At 36.5% G+C, this 18,644-nt stretch overlaps 1 protein-coding gene across 2 annotated transcripts in view; it reads right to left on the bottom strand.

The window, feature by feature from the left end:
- Positions 1 to 10,759: 10,759 nt before the first annotated feature.
- WDR11 (WD repeat domain 11) overlaps positions 10,760 to 18,644 on the bottom strand; it is a 40,580-nt gene continuing 32,695 nt past the window's right edge. For both annotated transcript variants that reach the window (XM_032191070.1, XM_032191071.1), the window contains exons 22-29: positions 17,940 to 18,005; positions 17,013 to 17,184; positions 16,593 to 16,688; positions 15,236 to 15,401; positions 14,294 to 14,391; positions 13,222 to 13,367; positions 12,277 to 12,356; positions 10,760 to 11,373 (exon numbers count right to left, since the gene is read on the bottom strand). In XM_032191070.1, coding sequence (XP_032046961.1) covers positions 11,216 to 11,373; positions 12,277 to 12,356; positions 13,222 to 13,367; positions 14,294 to 14,391; positions 15,236 to 15,401; positions 16,593 to 16,688; positions 17,013 to 17,184; positions 17,940 to 18,005 — 982 coding nt within the window. In that variant the 3' untranslated portion in view covers positions 10,760 to 11,215. The remainder of the gene's footprint in view (positions 11,374 to 12,276; positions 12,357 to 13,221; positions 13,368 to 14,293; positions 14,392 to 15,235; positions 15,402 to 16,592; positions 16,689 to 17,012; positions 17,185 to 17,939; positions 18,006 to 18,644) is intronic.

Below are 18,644 nucleotides of genomic sequence, written 5' to 3'. Positions count from 1 at the left end.
ACAGAGTCCAGCTCACATCTAAATCTCTTGCTTACTCTCAATGTACTGATTAAAAAGCTTTAGACTGGCAAATGAATACACATACAAAGTCCTCCAAAGTGGCAATATTGCCACAAGCCCCTGAAGAGGAGAATCCATTGCTGCCAACAGCAGTCCCAGGAAAACACACTTTTCTAGGGATTATTTACTCTCAAAGAAGTTCAGATAAAGATAGATTTGACATAACTCACTGAAAATTCTATATGACAGAGAGCTGTACTCAACATGAACTGTTTTGTCAATGTACTTTTTTTTTTATTATTATTATTATTTTGAATGGTTGCATAACTGGTCAAATATCTCTACAAAAAATGTAAATGCTGAAATTTTGAAATAAAACAACTTGGGCTTTTTTCTTTTTTTCTTTTTCTTTTTTTTTTTTTTTTTTGTTCTGATCAAGTCAGTGACACATGTTGAAAGACAGACATATACTTAATATGCAAGGATGTATCCCTCCAGAAGTTACATTTGGTTGCCATGAAAATATGCCATGAAAATATTCTTACTCTTATAAGGCCAAAAATACATAGATATATAAAATAGTAGCAGATGTGCAGATGTCTTTTTTTTTTTTTTTTTTTTTTTTTTCTCTTTTTCCATATTGTCATTACTATTCTGAACATTATGCCAAGTTAGATGGGTGGGTCCTGGATTTGGTGCTGGTTCGTATGAACATAATGCAAAACATCCTACTGTCGCATTGCAAGAAAAAATTGCATGTGTCCTACATTTACAGGCCCTTTCGCAAACCCACCAAAGGAGACAAGATGCCCAAGTACCAGAGTTGCCCTCAACATCCATCCTGACCAACCAGACAGAAGTTGCTTTGAGAGAAAATCAGTTCAGCTTCTTCTGCTCAGCAACGCTGAGGCTGAGCAAGTAAAATCAGTATGGGGACTATAAAGAAAGCAAAACCATTCCCCAACTCTCTTCTCTTACTCCTGCTGGTGCTGCAGACCTGCCCCTACCTGTGAGCTGTCCTGCTCACCACGGCTCTCCCAGAGCTTCAGCAGCTGGTCCATCCTTTGTGATGTGCTACAGTCCTGTTTGGGGTCTGCAGGTTTTTATGCAGTGCTCAGGTGTCTGTGCATCAGGCATCAGATACAGCATTCAGACTTGGTTTAATTAGTTTTGTGGAAGTCTCAGTAATGCGTTTTTTATTTAGCCTTGCCTTCATGAGTTATCAGGCCTTCCCAGCAGCTGATGGTGAGTGCTGAGATTTAGACTTAGCTGTGAATAAGCCCACTGAAAGGCCTCTCTGGATGTTTTCACCTACAAGACAAGAAGTAGCCAGAAATACATGTCTTAAAAAGAAAATGAAATGGACTCTTTCAGAGCAGCTACTCCCGATTCATACAAAGATGAATGACAAAACCCCCAAAATATGCAGGCCCACAAGCACAGATCAGGGGAGCTGATGTAGCCCAGCCCTGTGCCCCAGCATGGTTGCTGGGATCACAGCTAAGGCTAGGACAAGGAAAGTGTTTTCTTAGCCCTTTTGTAAGAGAAGAGCTAAGAAAAGACTGTCTCAGGGAACCCAGGAGAGCTTTTGGGCTGGAGCTCTCCTGACATCACCTGTGTTTACATCATCTTTATTTATACAAGCAATTTATTCTTCTGCTGGAGTGCAACTGCCATCAGTCTGAGCTGGCTTCAGACGATTCAGCACTGCTTACTGCTCAGAGCATCTACTGCCTCTTCAAAGTCATGGGCAAACAAGCGAAAAATGACCACCACTGCAAAGAGCTGAGGCAAAACAGCTTTCCAAACCGGGGGGCAAGGGAGTACCTCTCCTCTCCACACCACACAAAACTCCAGCAAGAGAAGCGGAGGCCAGCTGTCGCCCAAGTGATGCTCTTGCATGCTGCCATCCTGTGGTCTTCAGGCAGACACCAAGCAGGATCCCAGGGTGAATTAATTGTTGGGATAGGGCCAATTCAATAAGGACCATGAGCTCCTTTTATATAGTCATTTCTTCAATCCCTGGCTTCGGGGTGTGGGTATTAGCAGCTCTGTGTTTTAAAGTAGAATTGCTTCAATAAGATAAGTCATTTGTATTCAAACAAAGCATTAGCCAATACTTATCTTCATGTCATTATCTTTTCACAAGCCCTTTTTGTGTAAAGACATTCCACAGAGCGTTTCTTCTGTTTTATCTCTGGTAAATTATGCTTTTTCCTGACAAGTTGTGTGAGTGACATGCAAGGTACAAACTCATGATCCTGCAATGTGAAAAGGACAAGGAAATGAAAGATCTCTGAAGCTGGAGGATGACCCAAGCTCTTGGAGATGCTGGCAAGGTAAAGGCAAGAGTACTTTCAATGTCAGGCTCTTCACTGCCCCGGCTTTCCCATCACTTTTGTCCATGTTAGCTGAAGAACTATCAAGTGAGATGCTTTGCATTCAGAATAAGCCTCCCCATAACCACCATCCACTGAAAGCTCCATTGGGATTTCTTTCCAAAGAAAACCGTGTCTTTTGTTGAGCTGGGTCTGGCAAGTCAGAACCACTATGGCCTCTCATCACTAGCAATAAAGATTTGATGCTTCTACCAAAAGAAGTAATCTGTATCTGTGTTAACTTGCCAGCTGAAAATTCAAGGATGGTTTCCTACTGAATTAAAACTGCTCTTGTTGAGGTATATAAATTTTAAAACTGTCAGAGAGAACTTTTCCTGTTGTAAATTTTCTATGCTCCTCTCTTCTTCCTACACACATAAAATAAGCTACTGTGATCTGTGCTGCCTCGCAGGAGTGCTGCCAACAATTTACCTTGGGTTACCGGCATAAGCATCCTCTGATCCTCCAGATAAACACAGAAACAGATTACTTTCATCACCTGAGCATCGGATGCACTTGCTGCAATTTGTGTGCAGGTCTGTTCTCGGTATTTTCTAGAAAGCAAAATCTCCCCTTTATTGTAAATAATGGATAATTAAGAGACAGTCCTTTGACACAGAAATAGAGTGAACCAGACTTGACTACGATAACAAATTTTAAAACAAACTTTACCCTGTCTGCATTAGATGCAACGTAATGTTTAAAATCGTACTTGTAATGCATTTTCCAGCATTTCTGACACATCAAATCAAAGCTGATTTCAAGCGAGGGGGTGGCCTCATGCTTAGAAACAAGCCCAGCTCTTACACCTTGGTGCCTTGCTTACACCTTGGTTGCCTGGACAGCCTCAATATTCTTCCCTTTCCAAGCAGCTGGTTATACATTGCACCAAAATCCGATTGCTCCTGCTCGGTTTGTTCCTTGGAGCTGCCCCACGGAAGGACTGAACGCGTGTGAATGTTTCCTAGTGGGAAAGTTCAAAACACCCCTTGGGGTCGCATTATTTCACAGGTCAAGTGACTGTCCCAGCTAGTCCATTGCCTGAGCTCTGCTGCCCTCTCCTGCATGAGCTGGAAACTGGGAGGATTTTGGAAACTCTCCTGGGAGGATTTTAATGAAATACCACATTTTGTGTTTTTCAGTGGTGACTTGCTTGTGCCCCGAGGGGTGGGGAGGAGTATGAGGATTAGGGAAAACAAGGTGAAAGGAGAAAGGGATCCTATCAAGGGATCTTATCCAGATACCAACCTATATTGGAAGGCTCTGCAACGAGACATCCAGCAAGACAATATACAACTTAAAAGCGTGTAAACTTATCTATTTTGTCTATGCACACTGCCTCCTGGGTTTGAAAGCTGAGGACATGCAAGAGTTTATCACAAAGCAGTGAGACTTCAGACAAATACAAACATTTTTTAAAGCTCATAAAAAAATGATAATGTGGTGGAGTGGGAAAGAGAAGAATACATTTGCAAATCATTTTGTGGTGGGGAATTTGCCTGCAAAGCAGTCAGGAAGGATAAACAAATGATTTCAGCTGGGTTCAAAGAATGTGTCCTGGCTTTTTGATGAGACAGTTGTGGTGTAAAATAATAATACAAAACCTATATATTAGCCTAGTCCTACTGGGAGAAAAGGCTGCTACCAGAAAACACCATATCCAGGACTGGGCGATCTCTGACAAATTACCTTCCTGGTCTCTTTTGATATTAGCAAGGCTGCTTTTTCTTGCAATGCATTAATCTGCCTTTCAGCTTGTTTTTAATCAGAAACAGGCATAACTTTGGAGAGTGGAAAAAGAAAGCAGATGCTGAGGTAAACCACAGAATAGAGCTGGAAGAAACAGTCATAAAGAGAAGGCTCTCTGGCTTGATAAGTATTTAAGAAATATTTTTCTGAAGGGAAGGGAGAAATAAAATACTCCATTTTGTTCCAGTTTGGAAAATTGTTTTGTCTGCTTTCTCTTCCCAAACGGAGGACAAATGAGCTGTTTCATACAGTATTTTGATGCAGCTCCTATTCTGTTGTGTAACATGGGAAAACAACAACAACAACAACAATATAAAACAAGGCTGGTATTTTGAAAAACAGTCCCTAGAGACTGTGGAACAAAAACTTCATTTTTGGAGTGTCAGGAATAAAAAAGTAAAAGAACTCAGAATGAAATTAATCCTGTGTGCTATAGGGATTAACATTTTGCAAGCAAATGGAAGTCAAGATACAAGACTTCAGTTACTGTAGATACCAGTTAAAATTGCAGATGCAAGAAATTACTGAAATAAGAATACGGTAAGGTAAAAAAGACTCAGATGCTTTCAACTTCTTACCTTCTGCTGATTTCTAACTACTGATGGGACACATCTGATGTATGTACCTGCAGTGCAAATGATTTTGTTGGTATCTTCAAATACAGATGTTCTAAGTTAAATTTTGTGATTCAAAATTAAAGACGAACCTTTCATGTATTTTTCTCTCCCCAGAACTTTCAGTTTCAAGGCAACCTGAAGCCAGGCTACCCTCACTCCAAACCCTCATGTCTGTGTTGCTATCTCTGTGCCTTGGCCCCTTGTAAGTGTATGATTAACCAGATCAGGGGACTGACACAGCAGAACATTACTTAAAAAGCCAAACAAAACAGAAAACACTCTGAGCAAACAAACGAACAGAAAACATTATTATCTAGCCAGCTCAGCTTTTTTCCCAACACAAGCGCAAAGCAAGCAGGAGGATGCAGAGAGGAGCACACATGCAAAAGAGCACCCAAAAACTCTTCCAGGTTGCCAGGCTTAGCCCTGTGCTCACAGATCCTAGGTGAGAATACGGGCACTGCAAATTCCTTTATTCAAGCAAAAGACATTAGATATAGCCAAAGTCATCCAAGATATGTCAGAATTAAGAGTAGAATGGAAAAGGCATTTGGAGCAATTATTGTCACTAATTGTCAAGGGAGAAGACTAGTTTATGCTATCTACATTCAAGAGACCTGACGTAGCTAGTTCAGTGGAAAATGCAGAGTAATGGCAGGGTGTTCCTGGCTTGGCGTAGATGTGGACACAGAGCAAAACCATTCCTCAGCACGTGGTTCTGGCTTTGGGTTGAAACCTTTCCAACCAGGGCAGCTCTGCCAAGCCTCACTCCAGACCAGGCCCTACCAGACAAAAGCCACGTGCTGGTAGCTCGGCCTGCGGCTCAGCCCAGCCTGCCTTCAGCCCCAAACCAGGGAGCAGAGTGACAGATAGGCAGCAAGTCACTGACCTCTTTAATTAGAAAAACCCAGTCTCTCCGGAGAGGGAAAAAATATTAAAAACAAAACAAACAAACAAAAAAACAACAGAAAACACCAAAATCAAACCAAACGAGTTGATGAGTTGGAGCTCCGCTGAGAACTGAAATTAGACCATAAAACCAACTTGTTGACAGGTGACCAAGGACTATCTGAGCACAGTGAAGGGACTGAAGCCATGATCTTGGAGGATGACACCTACATTAGCAATCTGGGTAGTTTTCCATAAGGCAAAAAAATGCTATTGCTGATGGCACAGAAAGGAATTACACGGAAAACCCAGACAAGGGATACAAAGCCTGCAGAAAACCTGTATGGAAACCTTCAACAAAACTTTCCAGCTGTAGTTTAACATAAAACATCAGATTAATTTCTTAATTATTAGAGACATAAACCAAAAACAATAAAATGTGTCTAAAAAGTGGCAGATGTAGAAACTTAGAGAAGGTAATAACACAGGTACTTGACAATAATTATTACCCATAATAATAATAAAATAAACCTGTTTTATATCAGGTAACCATAAAGACAGACATCCTGCACATTTTTTGAGTCAAGACTTGTCATCAAGACAAGTAATCTCCTTATGATTAATCCTGTATTAGGCCTCTGACTTTAAAGCAGTTTTATACCTTGAGCATATGCATAAGCAGTGTCTATTTGCTGATTGTACACGTATCTCGCCATTCTCCCGTTTCTTCATTTTAAATGAAGCCTTTTAAAACACTGCTTTCCCAAGACACTATGAAAAAGGGCTTTCAAAGAAATATAAATTCAAGAGTTAAGATCTCCTTCCTTCCCAATTTCTTAGTTTTTCCTCTTCTTACAAGTTTATGCTGAGCTTTGCCATATCACCACCTGCCTTCGCTGAATAAGGGGGAAGAGATTCTTTCCACAGCATCATCTCTGCTCAGTGCATTGTTTCTCTGATATCCTCTCACTTTCAAATACAGCTCCATGTGTGAAATTTTTTTTGCAGGATAAAGCCTAAGCACAACCAATGCAAGCTTAACTATTTTTCTCCTCTGATTTTTCTGATTTCCTGCAGGAATTGTAGGTTCTAATTTTCACTAGTCCTCATACAGTAGACCAATGCCTTGTTCAGGAAACTACGCTGCATGCCAACACCTTCCAAACTCAGCTGTTTCTGTTTTAATTCTGCTTCAAATTGCTGCCTTCTAGCAAAAGCAGCTGAGGTAGTTAGAAAATAGCATGGCTGTGACTCATCTTCAGTGTTTAAGTAGAAACTGAACAACTTAGTGTTAAGAAGTCACAATTCAAAGATACTACAGTGGGACAGGATCAACGTGACCAGAGAATTTTATGCGACTGTTCAGATCTGTTGGTAAAACTTTTTTTTTTTTTTTTTTTTTCCCCTGAACTCTGTAATGAGTTATCTTACTGGGCTCACAGTAATATCAAAATTGTGCAGACTTCTTCAGAGAAAGTAATTTTAAAAAAACACAACACCATAGTACTCTTTACCAACATGTTGTTATTTTATCACCCCCCAGCAATTACACATTCAGTTGAGCTTTTAGAATACAATTTTGGGAAGGCAGAGATCACCTAAACCAAACGCTTTTCTTGTTAAAAAATCTGTGATCATCCTAGTTTTCTATCTCTAATGTTAATCCTTTTAGGAATATTTACCTCTCAGGAATATCTACTCAGACACTGAACACATCATCATTCTGGATTAGGTTTCTTTGTTATGCAATATAAGCTGCTATCTGGCTGCAAGGTCTATAAATTGGCAGACTGATTTAAATTTTATTGAAAAGAAATTATACCATGCAATATTTTTTTCATTTTCCATAGATTCTTCCTATATAGTTTATATATGGACGTGTGCATATAAATATATATGTATATCATATATATATATATTTTTGAAAAGCACCTCAGGAGCTGATCCAAGTTAGGCAATTTTAGACACAGTTAATCAATGTTATTCGTTTACATACACTTACTGTGTTGTGAGGCACACCATGCTCCAAGTAAAACTTTAATTAGGGCTTGATTGTACTGAACCTTAGCTGCTATGCTATTTTTCTAGACTTTTTATTTACATCCAGATTTAGTACATCCAGTATAAGACTGAAATAATTTCGATTTTTAAAATTAAGTACTACCACAAGAGTCCCATGTCAGTATTTACCATAAATCTCAGACTGTAAGCACACAAGCTAAATGGGAACACAGATCTAGAAAGGAAAAGACACTGCGGGACTGAATGAGGTTCACACAGCTGATGTGCACATTTCAGAATACTTCATCAGATGAAGGCTTCTGCATCTCCAACACCTGCAGGCTCAATTACATGCATGTTTTTTCACTGGTCATACAAGTCTAAAATGATTCACGTAATATAATGAAAGGGGTAACCACCACTAGTCATGCTCTAAGATGTTCTCCAGCTACAATTTCTCAATTTAGACAACCCAAGATGTAGTTCAAAAAGCTCCTTTCTTATGGACAAAGGTCCTGTCCTTTCACAAATGAATCTTAAAATAACTACCAAACAATCTGCTCACATAATTTAAAATCAAGCTTATTTCACTTAAGACTCATGTTCAAAGAGATGAGTAAACAATCTCTTAGTTTCAACTTGAAACTCATTTCTTCTACTGTTTCTCCATTGCTAAGAATGGTCAAATACAGATTCCATCATTATGGCTGCATTAAGACTTCAACGTTGGCAGAAGCTTCAAAATGCAAAACCCTGAAAATGCAGGTTATAAATTTTACCTGCTTCTTGAGCTATTCACAGTTGTTCAAGGAAAACTCTCAAAGTTTTTAGGGAGTTAAACTCTCAAAATTTTAGGGAGTTAAAATCATAGTTATTAGAAACTTTTTTATTTGTACGACCCCAATTATACATCAAATGTTTATCTGCACTTTAAAAACAAATAAAAAAACAAAACCAAACTTCTAAGCCAATGTGACAAAAGCATCCTAAGAGCTAAAAGGAAAGTTTCTTGAACTACAAAAGTGAAAGAAGAGCTCATTGATACGGATCTCAGCACTGCTAAATGCATTTCATATTTTGCAAAGGGAGTCTTGCACTGGCAGTCTGTGGGATAGCTTGAAAGCAGAAAGGAATTACTTTGCTTTAATCACTTATTTCCATGCTTTTCAAGATTTGAGAGCACAGACGATATCCCGCTTTAATTTAGCCCAAACTAGTATTTTGTTTACTAGTAAAGGTTGGCAATTAGTACTACTGAAAGCCAACATCTCATAAGCACTACTATGGAAAGTGGGACTAATACAAAGGTTGATCGCTTCCTCTACTAAAACTAGCCCTGAACATTGTTCCAGTCCAGATGGCAAATAACAATTACACAATCAGCATCCAAGTGCAACAGATAACATTTTTGTATTAAATAAAGACACACAGATTTACAAAGGGGTTTTATTTTTATATTTTATTATTGTGTGACTACACTATTATCTAAATAAACTTTTCAACCACTTCTATGCTGTATTTTCATTGCAAAGGTTTCAACAGGTTTCAACACATTATTCTGCAACCTTCACACTTAAAAGTATATAGAAACATTCAGTATCAAAAGGCGTTTGCAATGCTTTTCTTTTAAAAATGTTAGATCAGATTCGTAACTCTGAGCACGTATTAAAGCAGATATTTTTTTTTCCAGAGTTCCACTGACAAGGGACTCTATGCGATTTGTCAAAGAACAAGTTTGTGTGTGCTTACATTAACTCTACGCTGACCTTGTCCCTCCGTACTGCTCCTGAAAACAAGACTAAGAATTGAGGAGTGTTGCAGTTTTCAACGTGAGCCAATATTTAGCCCACTGATAATGACAGTTAATTTGGATTAACTCTGTTGCTCACAAGATAATACTTAAGGCAAATTTCATTGTACACTTATTTTATCAAGCTTGAGTAACTACACAGGTGTCAGTAATAAGACACTGAGTAAGTGTCTTAAGAGACTTATTCAGACACTTAAGTGGATAAGACACTTTATAATGTATGTAAGATGTGGTAGGACCTATGTAAGATATATTATGATTTAAACATTTCCTTTTGCGTTTAGAGCAATGAAACTCACATTTGTATAAAAACTGTCATTCTTGAAATTCCTAACCTTTTAAATTTCATCAGAAATCCCATTTTAGATTTAAAACGTTTACAGAATTAAAGAGATGTAATGAAGCTGGTGCACCTCTAGGAAGGAGGGTAGAATATGCATTTTACAAATATTTAAACATGAGAAGAATCAAATACGCTATTAGTTTAAGTAGAAAAGCCTTAGAATTGCATTTAAAGGGGAAACCTTTTGCAGGATATGATTCTTTTCACTACCATTACTAAACTTCAGTAGCTCCAACAACTTCATTTAAAGACTTGGCTTTTTTAGCCAAGACTAATTTTCACATGCCACAGCCTTCAACTTGCAAGTGCAATTTAACTTTAGCATACATTCTTCAGTTGTGGAATCTCAATAAATAGAAGAGATACATCCAACAAAGAACAACAAAGAAAAAGAAAAAAAGCATTTAAACATTACAATACTGTGGGAAGATGTTTTGTTTCTGCTGAAATACTGGCACAAAACTGAAGAGAGATGCTGTCGGTGGCATCCTTAAGTATCTGGACCATGAGATGTGTTTACCATAAAAAGTAATTTTAAATCCAGTGATTCTGGCTTCATCCAATACTTTTTCTGCCTGTTAATTCATGAGACATTCAAACAGCAAATAAAAGAGTAACTGCGGAGAGAGCATCAGCAGCCTCCCAAATGCAGGAGCCTATCTTACTGCTTTTGAGGTAGGATTATTTTCCTATTCTTTGATCCCATTAACCAGTCAAGACAAGGCAGAACTTAATCCCTAAAGTGTGCAGGGAGCATACACTTCAGAACAATAGAGAATATAACAATGACTTAATTGGAAAAAAAAAAAAAAAAAAAAAAAAGGACGTTTCATGAATTGGAATGTGAGGAGCCTTTTGTAAATAAACTTGTTAAAAGATTCCATTCCAACCAGTTATGAAAATGACAACAGAATGAACTCATTTAGAACAACAACAATTTTAAAGAGAAAAATTGGATTTGAGAATCCATGACTTTCCAGTAAAGAACAGCATGTTTTGTGATCTTTATTCTTTAAATATATTTATATTTTTACAGTACAGACTGAATTATTTATACATATAAATACAACAGTAGTGAAGAATTATAAAGATTTGATTTTTAGAAGTAAATGGAGTAGACTTTTACACAGGTATAGAACTCTTTCAGCATATTTTTAAGTTTGATTTGTACTATAGTTGAAGAAGTTGAATATATTCTTGTTTATCATAGCCTTATTTTCCCCTCTCTTGAAAATGAAGACAATTTAAAAATAAACATAAAGCAGTTCTTAATCTTGCCTCCACACAAATTTAACAACATTTGCTCAAATCACACACGTGAGCTATTACAGCGATTCCAGGGAAAATTCGCTTTCACACAGTGGAGTATCAACCTGATAGACAACCCAGTTTGATAGGAAGTTTCCTCTTAACAGTGAAGGTAAAATTGTTACTCCTGTGTCACTTCCTCTTTAGGCTGTTTGAGCTCCATCAGTAAATCTTTACCAGCTTCTCCAGCTTTTGAGGCGAAGATAATGGCTCCTTGCTTAAAGCCCAGAAGCTTCAAGCTCCTGGCATAATCTGCATATACAGCGTGAATCAGTTTATGTAAATGAAGCATTAAGGAAAACAAACATGAAAAAATAAAATTACTTTCTTTTTTTTTTTTTTTTTTCTTCAAACTTACCCCTTAGCAATCCCAAGATGAAAGTGCTAATTGCGCGAATCCAATATTTTTCAGCAAAAATACAGACAAAAGTGTTGCTTTAAATTCTACTACTGAATGCATATTAGTATTTATCAGACAATGCATGAAGTGCTATAAACTGAAACAGAAAAATTTCAGATAAGCATAAGCACTACCGTAATGCATCATAAATTGTGAAAGAAATTAAACCATTAACTCGTAGTCACTAATTAGATGCATCTGGCGTTATCCAAATGACTTATTAGCTTTTTTAATTTACAAGTTGACATCAGTGATGACTCCATAAAACACAAATCAGGTATAATCTACGTAAGTGTTATTATTTATTGGATATACCTAAATAAAAATGGTAGAGCACATGTTCAGAGTTCCAGAACACCAGGTTAGAAATGCAGACTGTAATGAAGAATACCATAGATATGGTATTTTTTTTTTCCTGAGCTAGTGTTTAAAAGATAGACTATATAGTAAAATCAGTGGTTTGGTTAAAGTAACAATGTCTGACTTCTGCAAAGATCATTTTATCATCTGTTCTTTTCTCTCCTACGTTAATTTTTTTCTTTTTTACTTTTTGTTTGTTTTCCAGTGTCACTGGCCTCACAGAGCGTCAGGAGGAAAAGGTGTTACAGATTTATGCAAGTGATTCATTTTCATTTATTTCCTCAAAATTCTGTAACGCGCACATCCTGTAAAACAAAAATAGGATCTTCTATTCCTGTGCAGATTAGTTCATCTAACATTAGTTCACATAAAATTGTCTGCAAGAACACAAATGCATAAACAGGATTTCAGAAAAAGGATATTTGTATCATCATTAACTTCGAATGCCCCATACTTCAGACAAGCTTCAACAAATAAAGCCGCTCTATCAAAGTACCTCATACTGTAAAATGGGAGAAAAAGAAAATAATAATTTGTTAGGACAAGGAAACGGAAAAATATTCCACGACACTGCATCAAAAAACTTGCACACAGGCTTTCAAAAACTTTGCACATAGCTCTGGAGTGGCAAGTCTCTTCTGCACTGAGTGCTGACCAGGGTTTCTGAACATCGCCAGGGATGATCAGTACCAGGGATAATCACCACGGATTATCTGTAAAAATTTAGCTGCCCCTTTGCCACATTACACACTACTATACACCATTACAGACTATTCTCAGTTCCCAGTATTGTTCTACCTTGCTCTTTGCACTTTTGTGCCTTAAGCGTTCACTACATCATGATACCTCTCAGTGCTTTTCTCATTTTCTCATGCTGCTACACTGCTCCTGGGCAGTACGTAAGAACAACCCACACTGTTCCCATATACTGACTTGAGCTCCCCTTGCACCCATTACTCTGGCACTGCTCTCTTACCAAGAATCTTGTACACCCCCTTCCTCCTTGCATTCAAGAAACTGACATTTGATGTAAGAATTTTGAAAGATCGAGGCTCAACTCACTGAGAAATAATCACAGCTACTATAAATTGTTACTGCTTGGTCAAAAGGTGCCAGCAATCTTAAAGTCTGCAGTAAATTAAAATGCCAGTGTATTTCCTGAAATTGCAGAAGAAAGATCAGTTCAAGCCCACAGAAATGACACACTGCTGAGGTTAAAGTTAATTAAAGAAAAACACACTAAAATAGAAACAAATGTCAGAAATCAAACTGTAGACTCTCTCTCTTCCCCGTGACTTTTGAGTCACAAATGCTCAAATATCAGATTTAGACGAGACAAAATACAGATTGTCTTGTTTCAGCTTTACCTGTGCAACATCTCTGCAACTTTTGTAAAGCATCCAAGTGACAAGAGGACAAGAATGGCTTTGGACTTCTGGTTGACTTGTGGAGAGCAAAGGTGATCTACCCAACGCTTCAACACATCAGCACACTCCTCTGAGTTCAAACGAACCTTTAACAGATGGAAAAGACAATTTTGAATAGAGCTAAATAGAGCTTTGTTTCACTTTCTTCAGTCCTCTGGGCAGAAGCAAAATCATCTTAAATTACCAATTTTATTTTAAAAAGTATACTAATCTCTTGAGCAAATATAATAAAGAAAAATTATATAGATATAAAAAGTCCACTCAGGTCCTCTGACATTTAAATGTCATTAACATAATTTTTTACCGCAAGATTTTACTAAAACCTCAAGTATTAAGAAGTTAAGAATCTTTATCTACTGAAGACTAAAGGACAAAACTTCTTTATTTTTCCTATGAATGGGAATCATTCATTTAGAAAATCTGAGAATGTTTTTTTCCATACTTTCTGCAGGAGAAACAACAGAAACTTTTCTTAGGCACATGGAAAGATAATCCATAGTGACTCCTGTCCATTACATAATTTAATGTAGAGTATTAATGTTAAGTCTAGGTATTTCTACTTTAATAAGTTTGACACAGTAAAACAAAAGTTGGTGCAAATATATGTGGTTGGTGTTAACTTTAAAATCAGTACACGTGCTAGATCGAGTTCAGCACAAAATCATTGCCTAATTATTTATCCATTTCCAGGAATGGGTTTTTGCAGTTTCACAGAATGGGTTTTCACAATGAACTCTGTGCTGCTGTGCATATATGCAACTTCGTAAGTCAAAAAGTAAGAAAACTGTATTCCAACCATTTTTAGGCCCCAATCCTGTCACAAAAGGCTGAAGAACCTGTGAATGCTAGCTAAATGGATTGCCTTGTTATAGCTTAGCACACAGAAAGAACTGATGATATCACTTCAGATTGATTTAACTTTGGAGTTAACTGAACACCCTCAGCATCCTTCATACCTACGCATATTAGGCAGGTCATTTATGCTACACCACAAAGTTGAGAAATTACATACCTTTGCAAGCCATGCTGCACGATTCCATTCACCATACGTTTGCAAGTAGCGACAAGCATCAGCAGCCTTATCTATTAGACACAGTAACTGTACACCCTCTGGAAAATAGAAAATAGACGATATAATAAGGGGAAAAAAGAGTTACTATATAGTGCGAGCAGATCACTCATCCCCAGTAAAAGGATCTCTATTATATTACTTCTTAGCATACGAAGATGTTGAAAAACTAAATTCTACCACATGACTATCTATATAACATGGGTATTCGTTACCACATCTTTTTCTTGGGCTGCAGAGCTTAGAAGTACTTTGCAAAACACTCATTTACCTTTGTTCTAAATGCAAATGACAAGCTGTTCACTGGATTTCTCATCATAAAACGATAATGATCTGTATAAATCAGACTAATTTAATAAATAATCCTTTATCTTAATGTTGTCCATACTGTAATTTCTAACCATTTAGTGTTAATTGTCCACAGAATAGAAAGTATCTTTTTTGGTCAATCACCATATTGAGACCATCTCTTACATCAAGCAAAATTAATCTGTAGTTGCAAGAAACAAGTTCTGAACTGGAAGGAAAACTAAACCTGTATTTCAGCTTCAGTACTAAGACACTGAATTTAAATAATTTTTAACTTAGGCGAGTGGAAAACATGTAGTTTCACATGCTCAGCTTCTTCTCATGCAAACAAAAAGTTGATAATTACTCCAGAAAAACAATTGCCAATGAAAATTAATCAAAAGAAGTTGAGCTTCATAACCAAGTTAGTACTCGTTTTGTGTGTTGAATGCTGTATAAGGAAAATACTATAACACATGCAGCTTACAAGATCTATTATACAAAAGGACTTATTCCTCTCCCAGCTGCATTACTGGTCTTAATAACGATCAGAATTGCTAATATACAAGCAAACAAAAAATTCAACACACATTTTACCTGAGAGCTTTCCATTAGCTATCATGTTGGTTGCTACCAATTTAATGGTGCTTTGAGATGGACCTGATGAGGTGACAGTGGTTACTAAGCAAGCTTTAAGTGAATCGCAGTAGTAATGGGCATTCTCTGAACTTGTTTCTAACAGTAGTTGTACTGCTCTGTCAGTCTGGCAAGAGAAAAAAAACAACAGCTTTGACCACAAGATATTAACTTTTAAACAGTCTTTTACCCCTTTTAGGACATGGAACGAATAACAATGAAGGTTATTCAAAAACAGACTACAGATATATATACCAAAGTAGTAATGATTACAGTTCTATTTCAGTAAAGCATCCTCAGGGAGGACAGCACTTAATCATTCATTATGAATATAATGCTTAATGGCAGCCTAAAAATTCTATTAGGGGCCAAAGAAGCGTTTAATTCAGAACATTTATTTCCTTGTTTACAGAATCTTTTGCAAAGTTATAAAATGAAGAGAAGCCCTTAAAACAAGCAGAAGAAATATAACTGTAAAGATATAGAAACTGGCCAGGATCTCAAAGGTTGATTTAATACCTGGTATTTTGGAACTACGCTACAGTAGCTGCCTCTCCATAAACAGCTGAACCAGGGAGGCTTGTTACACCAACTACAGATAACTGTCTCTGAATAGAATTAATATATTACATGAATCACTCTGCCTCTTCATTATAATGAGGAGCCTAACTTTTAGAGAGGTCAATTTGGTGAGGTCAATCAAAGCGATGGCTTAGTTACAGAAATAATGAAAAGCCACATTAAATACATATTAAAATCCGGCACAGTGATTAAATACAGTAGCATTTATGGATGATCTACAGATAGTAGAGACTAAGTATTTCTGCCACCTTTTACATATAATGTTTGGTGACGTGCTCAAATGTACAGCAGCATAGAAGTAGTTTAAGTTCAGCCTATTTATATCAGGCTCATCCATTCAGTGAGTAGCTTAGACACACCCAGTATTACTTAAAATGAGCATACTAAGTGCAGACTAAATTATACCAACAAAACTGTTATTATTTAGTTACTTCTGGGCAACTCAAAATGCAATTTTTCTTTTCTGGTCACAAAGTGCAAGGAAAGATTTTTATTGGGTTCCCATGAAAATCGTACAGTCAGAAGAAAGTACCACCAAACAGTACAATATATCATGTCGTTACACTGCGTCTGCAATGTAATGCATTAAGACATAATGCATAGACAGTAAAAACTATGCATTGGGTGAAGACACATCAGTTGAAACAAACATAACTTTAGCTGAGCAGGGTAAGTATATAAAACAGACAGAGAAGGACAGAGAAGGACAAAAAAAATTCAAATATTACCCACAAACCTGGCCCAAGAGAAGAAGTTGGTCAGCACACTTCCTGGTATGATCATATGTCGATCTCTTCACCTCCTGCAGATTTACCCTTTCAAGTTGGAATTTCTGCATGAAAAATAAAAATAAATAATATTAACAGAAGAACATATTATTAGATAATATTAATAAAAAGATAATATTAACAGAAGAGAGAGAACCGAACAATTAAAAAAATAAGGAAGTTCTTTAGAAGTTCCAAGAACTTTCTATTTTTAAATAATAGGGAGTGATTTCATTCAGAGTTGTATGTTTTATTATAAAGTTAAACGTACAAAGAAAAGCTCTAAGATAATAAGAAAGCCACAATGCTGAGGCTTTATCATTCTTATCACATTCTTATTAAATTTTGGGTTGGTTTGGTTTTGGTTTACTTTTAACTCCTTGAAATACCTGGAAGTAATGATTTTCACATAGAATGTCATAACATATATCCAATGGATTAACCAACTGTTCTTGAAGGATAGGTGCATTTGTTGGTTTTGCAGGTTTTTCCTGGGATAAGCTGTGCAAATAGTGGGCAGCAATGGTCCAGAAATGCAGTTCAGATTCATCTCCATACAGTCTGAAAAGATAGAAATCAGCATGAGAAATATGTCTGTATTTTTCACATAAAACTTGTTATAAATTTAAAATATCTCTTTCCAAAGAATGCCTTATTGTGGGCACAAGTATTTTGCATTATCAGTGGTACAAACAACAGGAAAAGATTATACCATGACATTCAGCAAGCTACGTAAGTAAGAGGTTGGCCAAAAACATTTACAACAGTAAATAAACTCACTGAACGTCTAGCTTACAAATATGTGGATTCTTTTTAATTATTATTTTACATTTAATCACTAATATCCTTCTTAAACTACAATATAGTTACTAATAATTGTTTGAAAAAATATCTCTGAATATAGACAGACTAAAATTTGCTACAGTTTAGGCAGAAGAATGACACAGAAGAAATGCATTTCAAATTAAAAAATAGGCCCTTCTTTGTTTACAATATTCTGTGTTGAGAAGTTCCGAATTATGCCTTGGGTCATTGTACAAGTATAAAGTTACATTACAGCATTTATGTAAGAAGTGCATTTATGAAAGAACGATGAAGACTGACTGAAGATACATCCAACAAGCAAATAAAACACAGTCTCCACAATGTAAAATTTTCAATTTCAGTCCTGAAAAATACTCTAACACACATGTAACAAAGTACTCCAGCAATTACACTGAGTTAACCTGGAATTAGTTGACACCTTAAGTTTTAACAAATTCATATGCATTTATAGGATCAGGATTTTATTAAGAAACATTTGGTATAGCTGCTACCTGGCAACTAGGAGACATCTTTGCAAAAGAGTAAAATCTGGATCAAGCAACAGTTTCTTTATGTCACTGCAAAAAGAGAGAGATGTAAGTAATGTGTAAAATGCTGTGCAAGATTGTGTATTTTTGTTTTTAATTTATTACATAATATATGCTATCTGTTTTAAAACAAAACAAAACAAACCAAACTGTTCTTGTGTGAACTGAAAAAAATGTATCTATCAGAACAATTATGTCTGAAATCTCAAGCAGCAAGCCACTTTACCTGTTTAAATACCAACAGTGAGTCTGTCAGGAACACCTTATTCTTGCAATAATGGAAACAACCACAAGGGTGTATACAAAGCTGTAACTTAATCTTCACTGATTCTACAAATTACAAAATTAATTACAAATAATTATGTAATTATGCAGTGCATTAATTTGGGGTTTCTATATATTTTTCAGATTGGCTAAAAATACATTGTTATTTTTGTCCATCCTACTAAATGAAAGAAAAAGAGGAAAATGGAAAAGTTTCAAATAAAATTTTCATAGCTTAAATGGAATGCCAAAATCTGTTTTCTATATAAGAAGAGCAACAACCAAGAAAAGACCACACATCACAGAGTATTGCCTAACCAACTACAACCACTAACAGTCCAGTTACAAATTACATATCAATATGAATCTGTATCTCTAAATCTTTTGTTGGCAAACACTACTACA

Source organism: Aythya fuligula, chromosome 7, assembly GCF_009819795.1.
Source record: "Aythya fuligula isolate bAytFul2 chromosome 7, bAytFul2.pri, whole genome shotgun sequence".
Classification (NCBI taxonomy): Eukaryota; Metazoa; Chordata; class Aves; order Anseriformes; family Anatidae; genus Aythya; species Aythya fuligula.
Note: the sequence above shows the minus strand (reverse complement) of the source record. Positions and strands in the feature narration are given on the sequence as shown.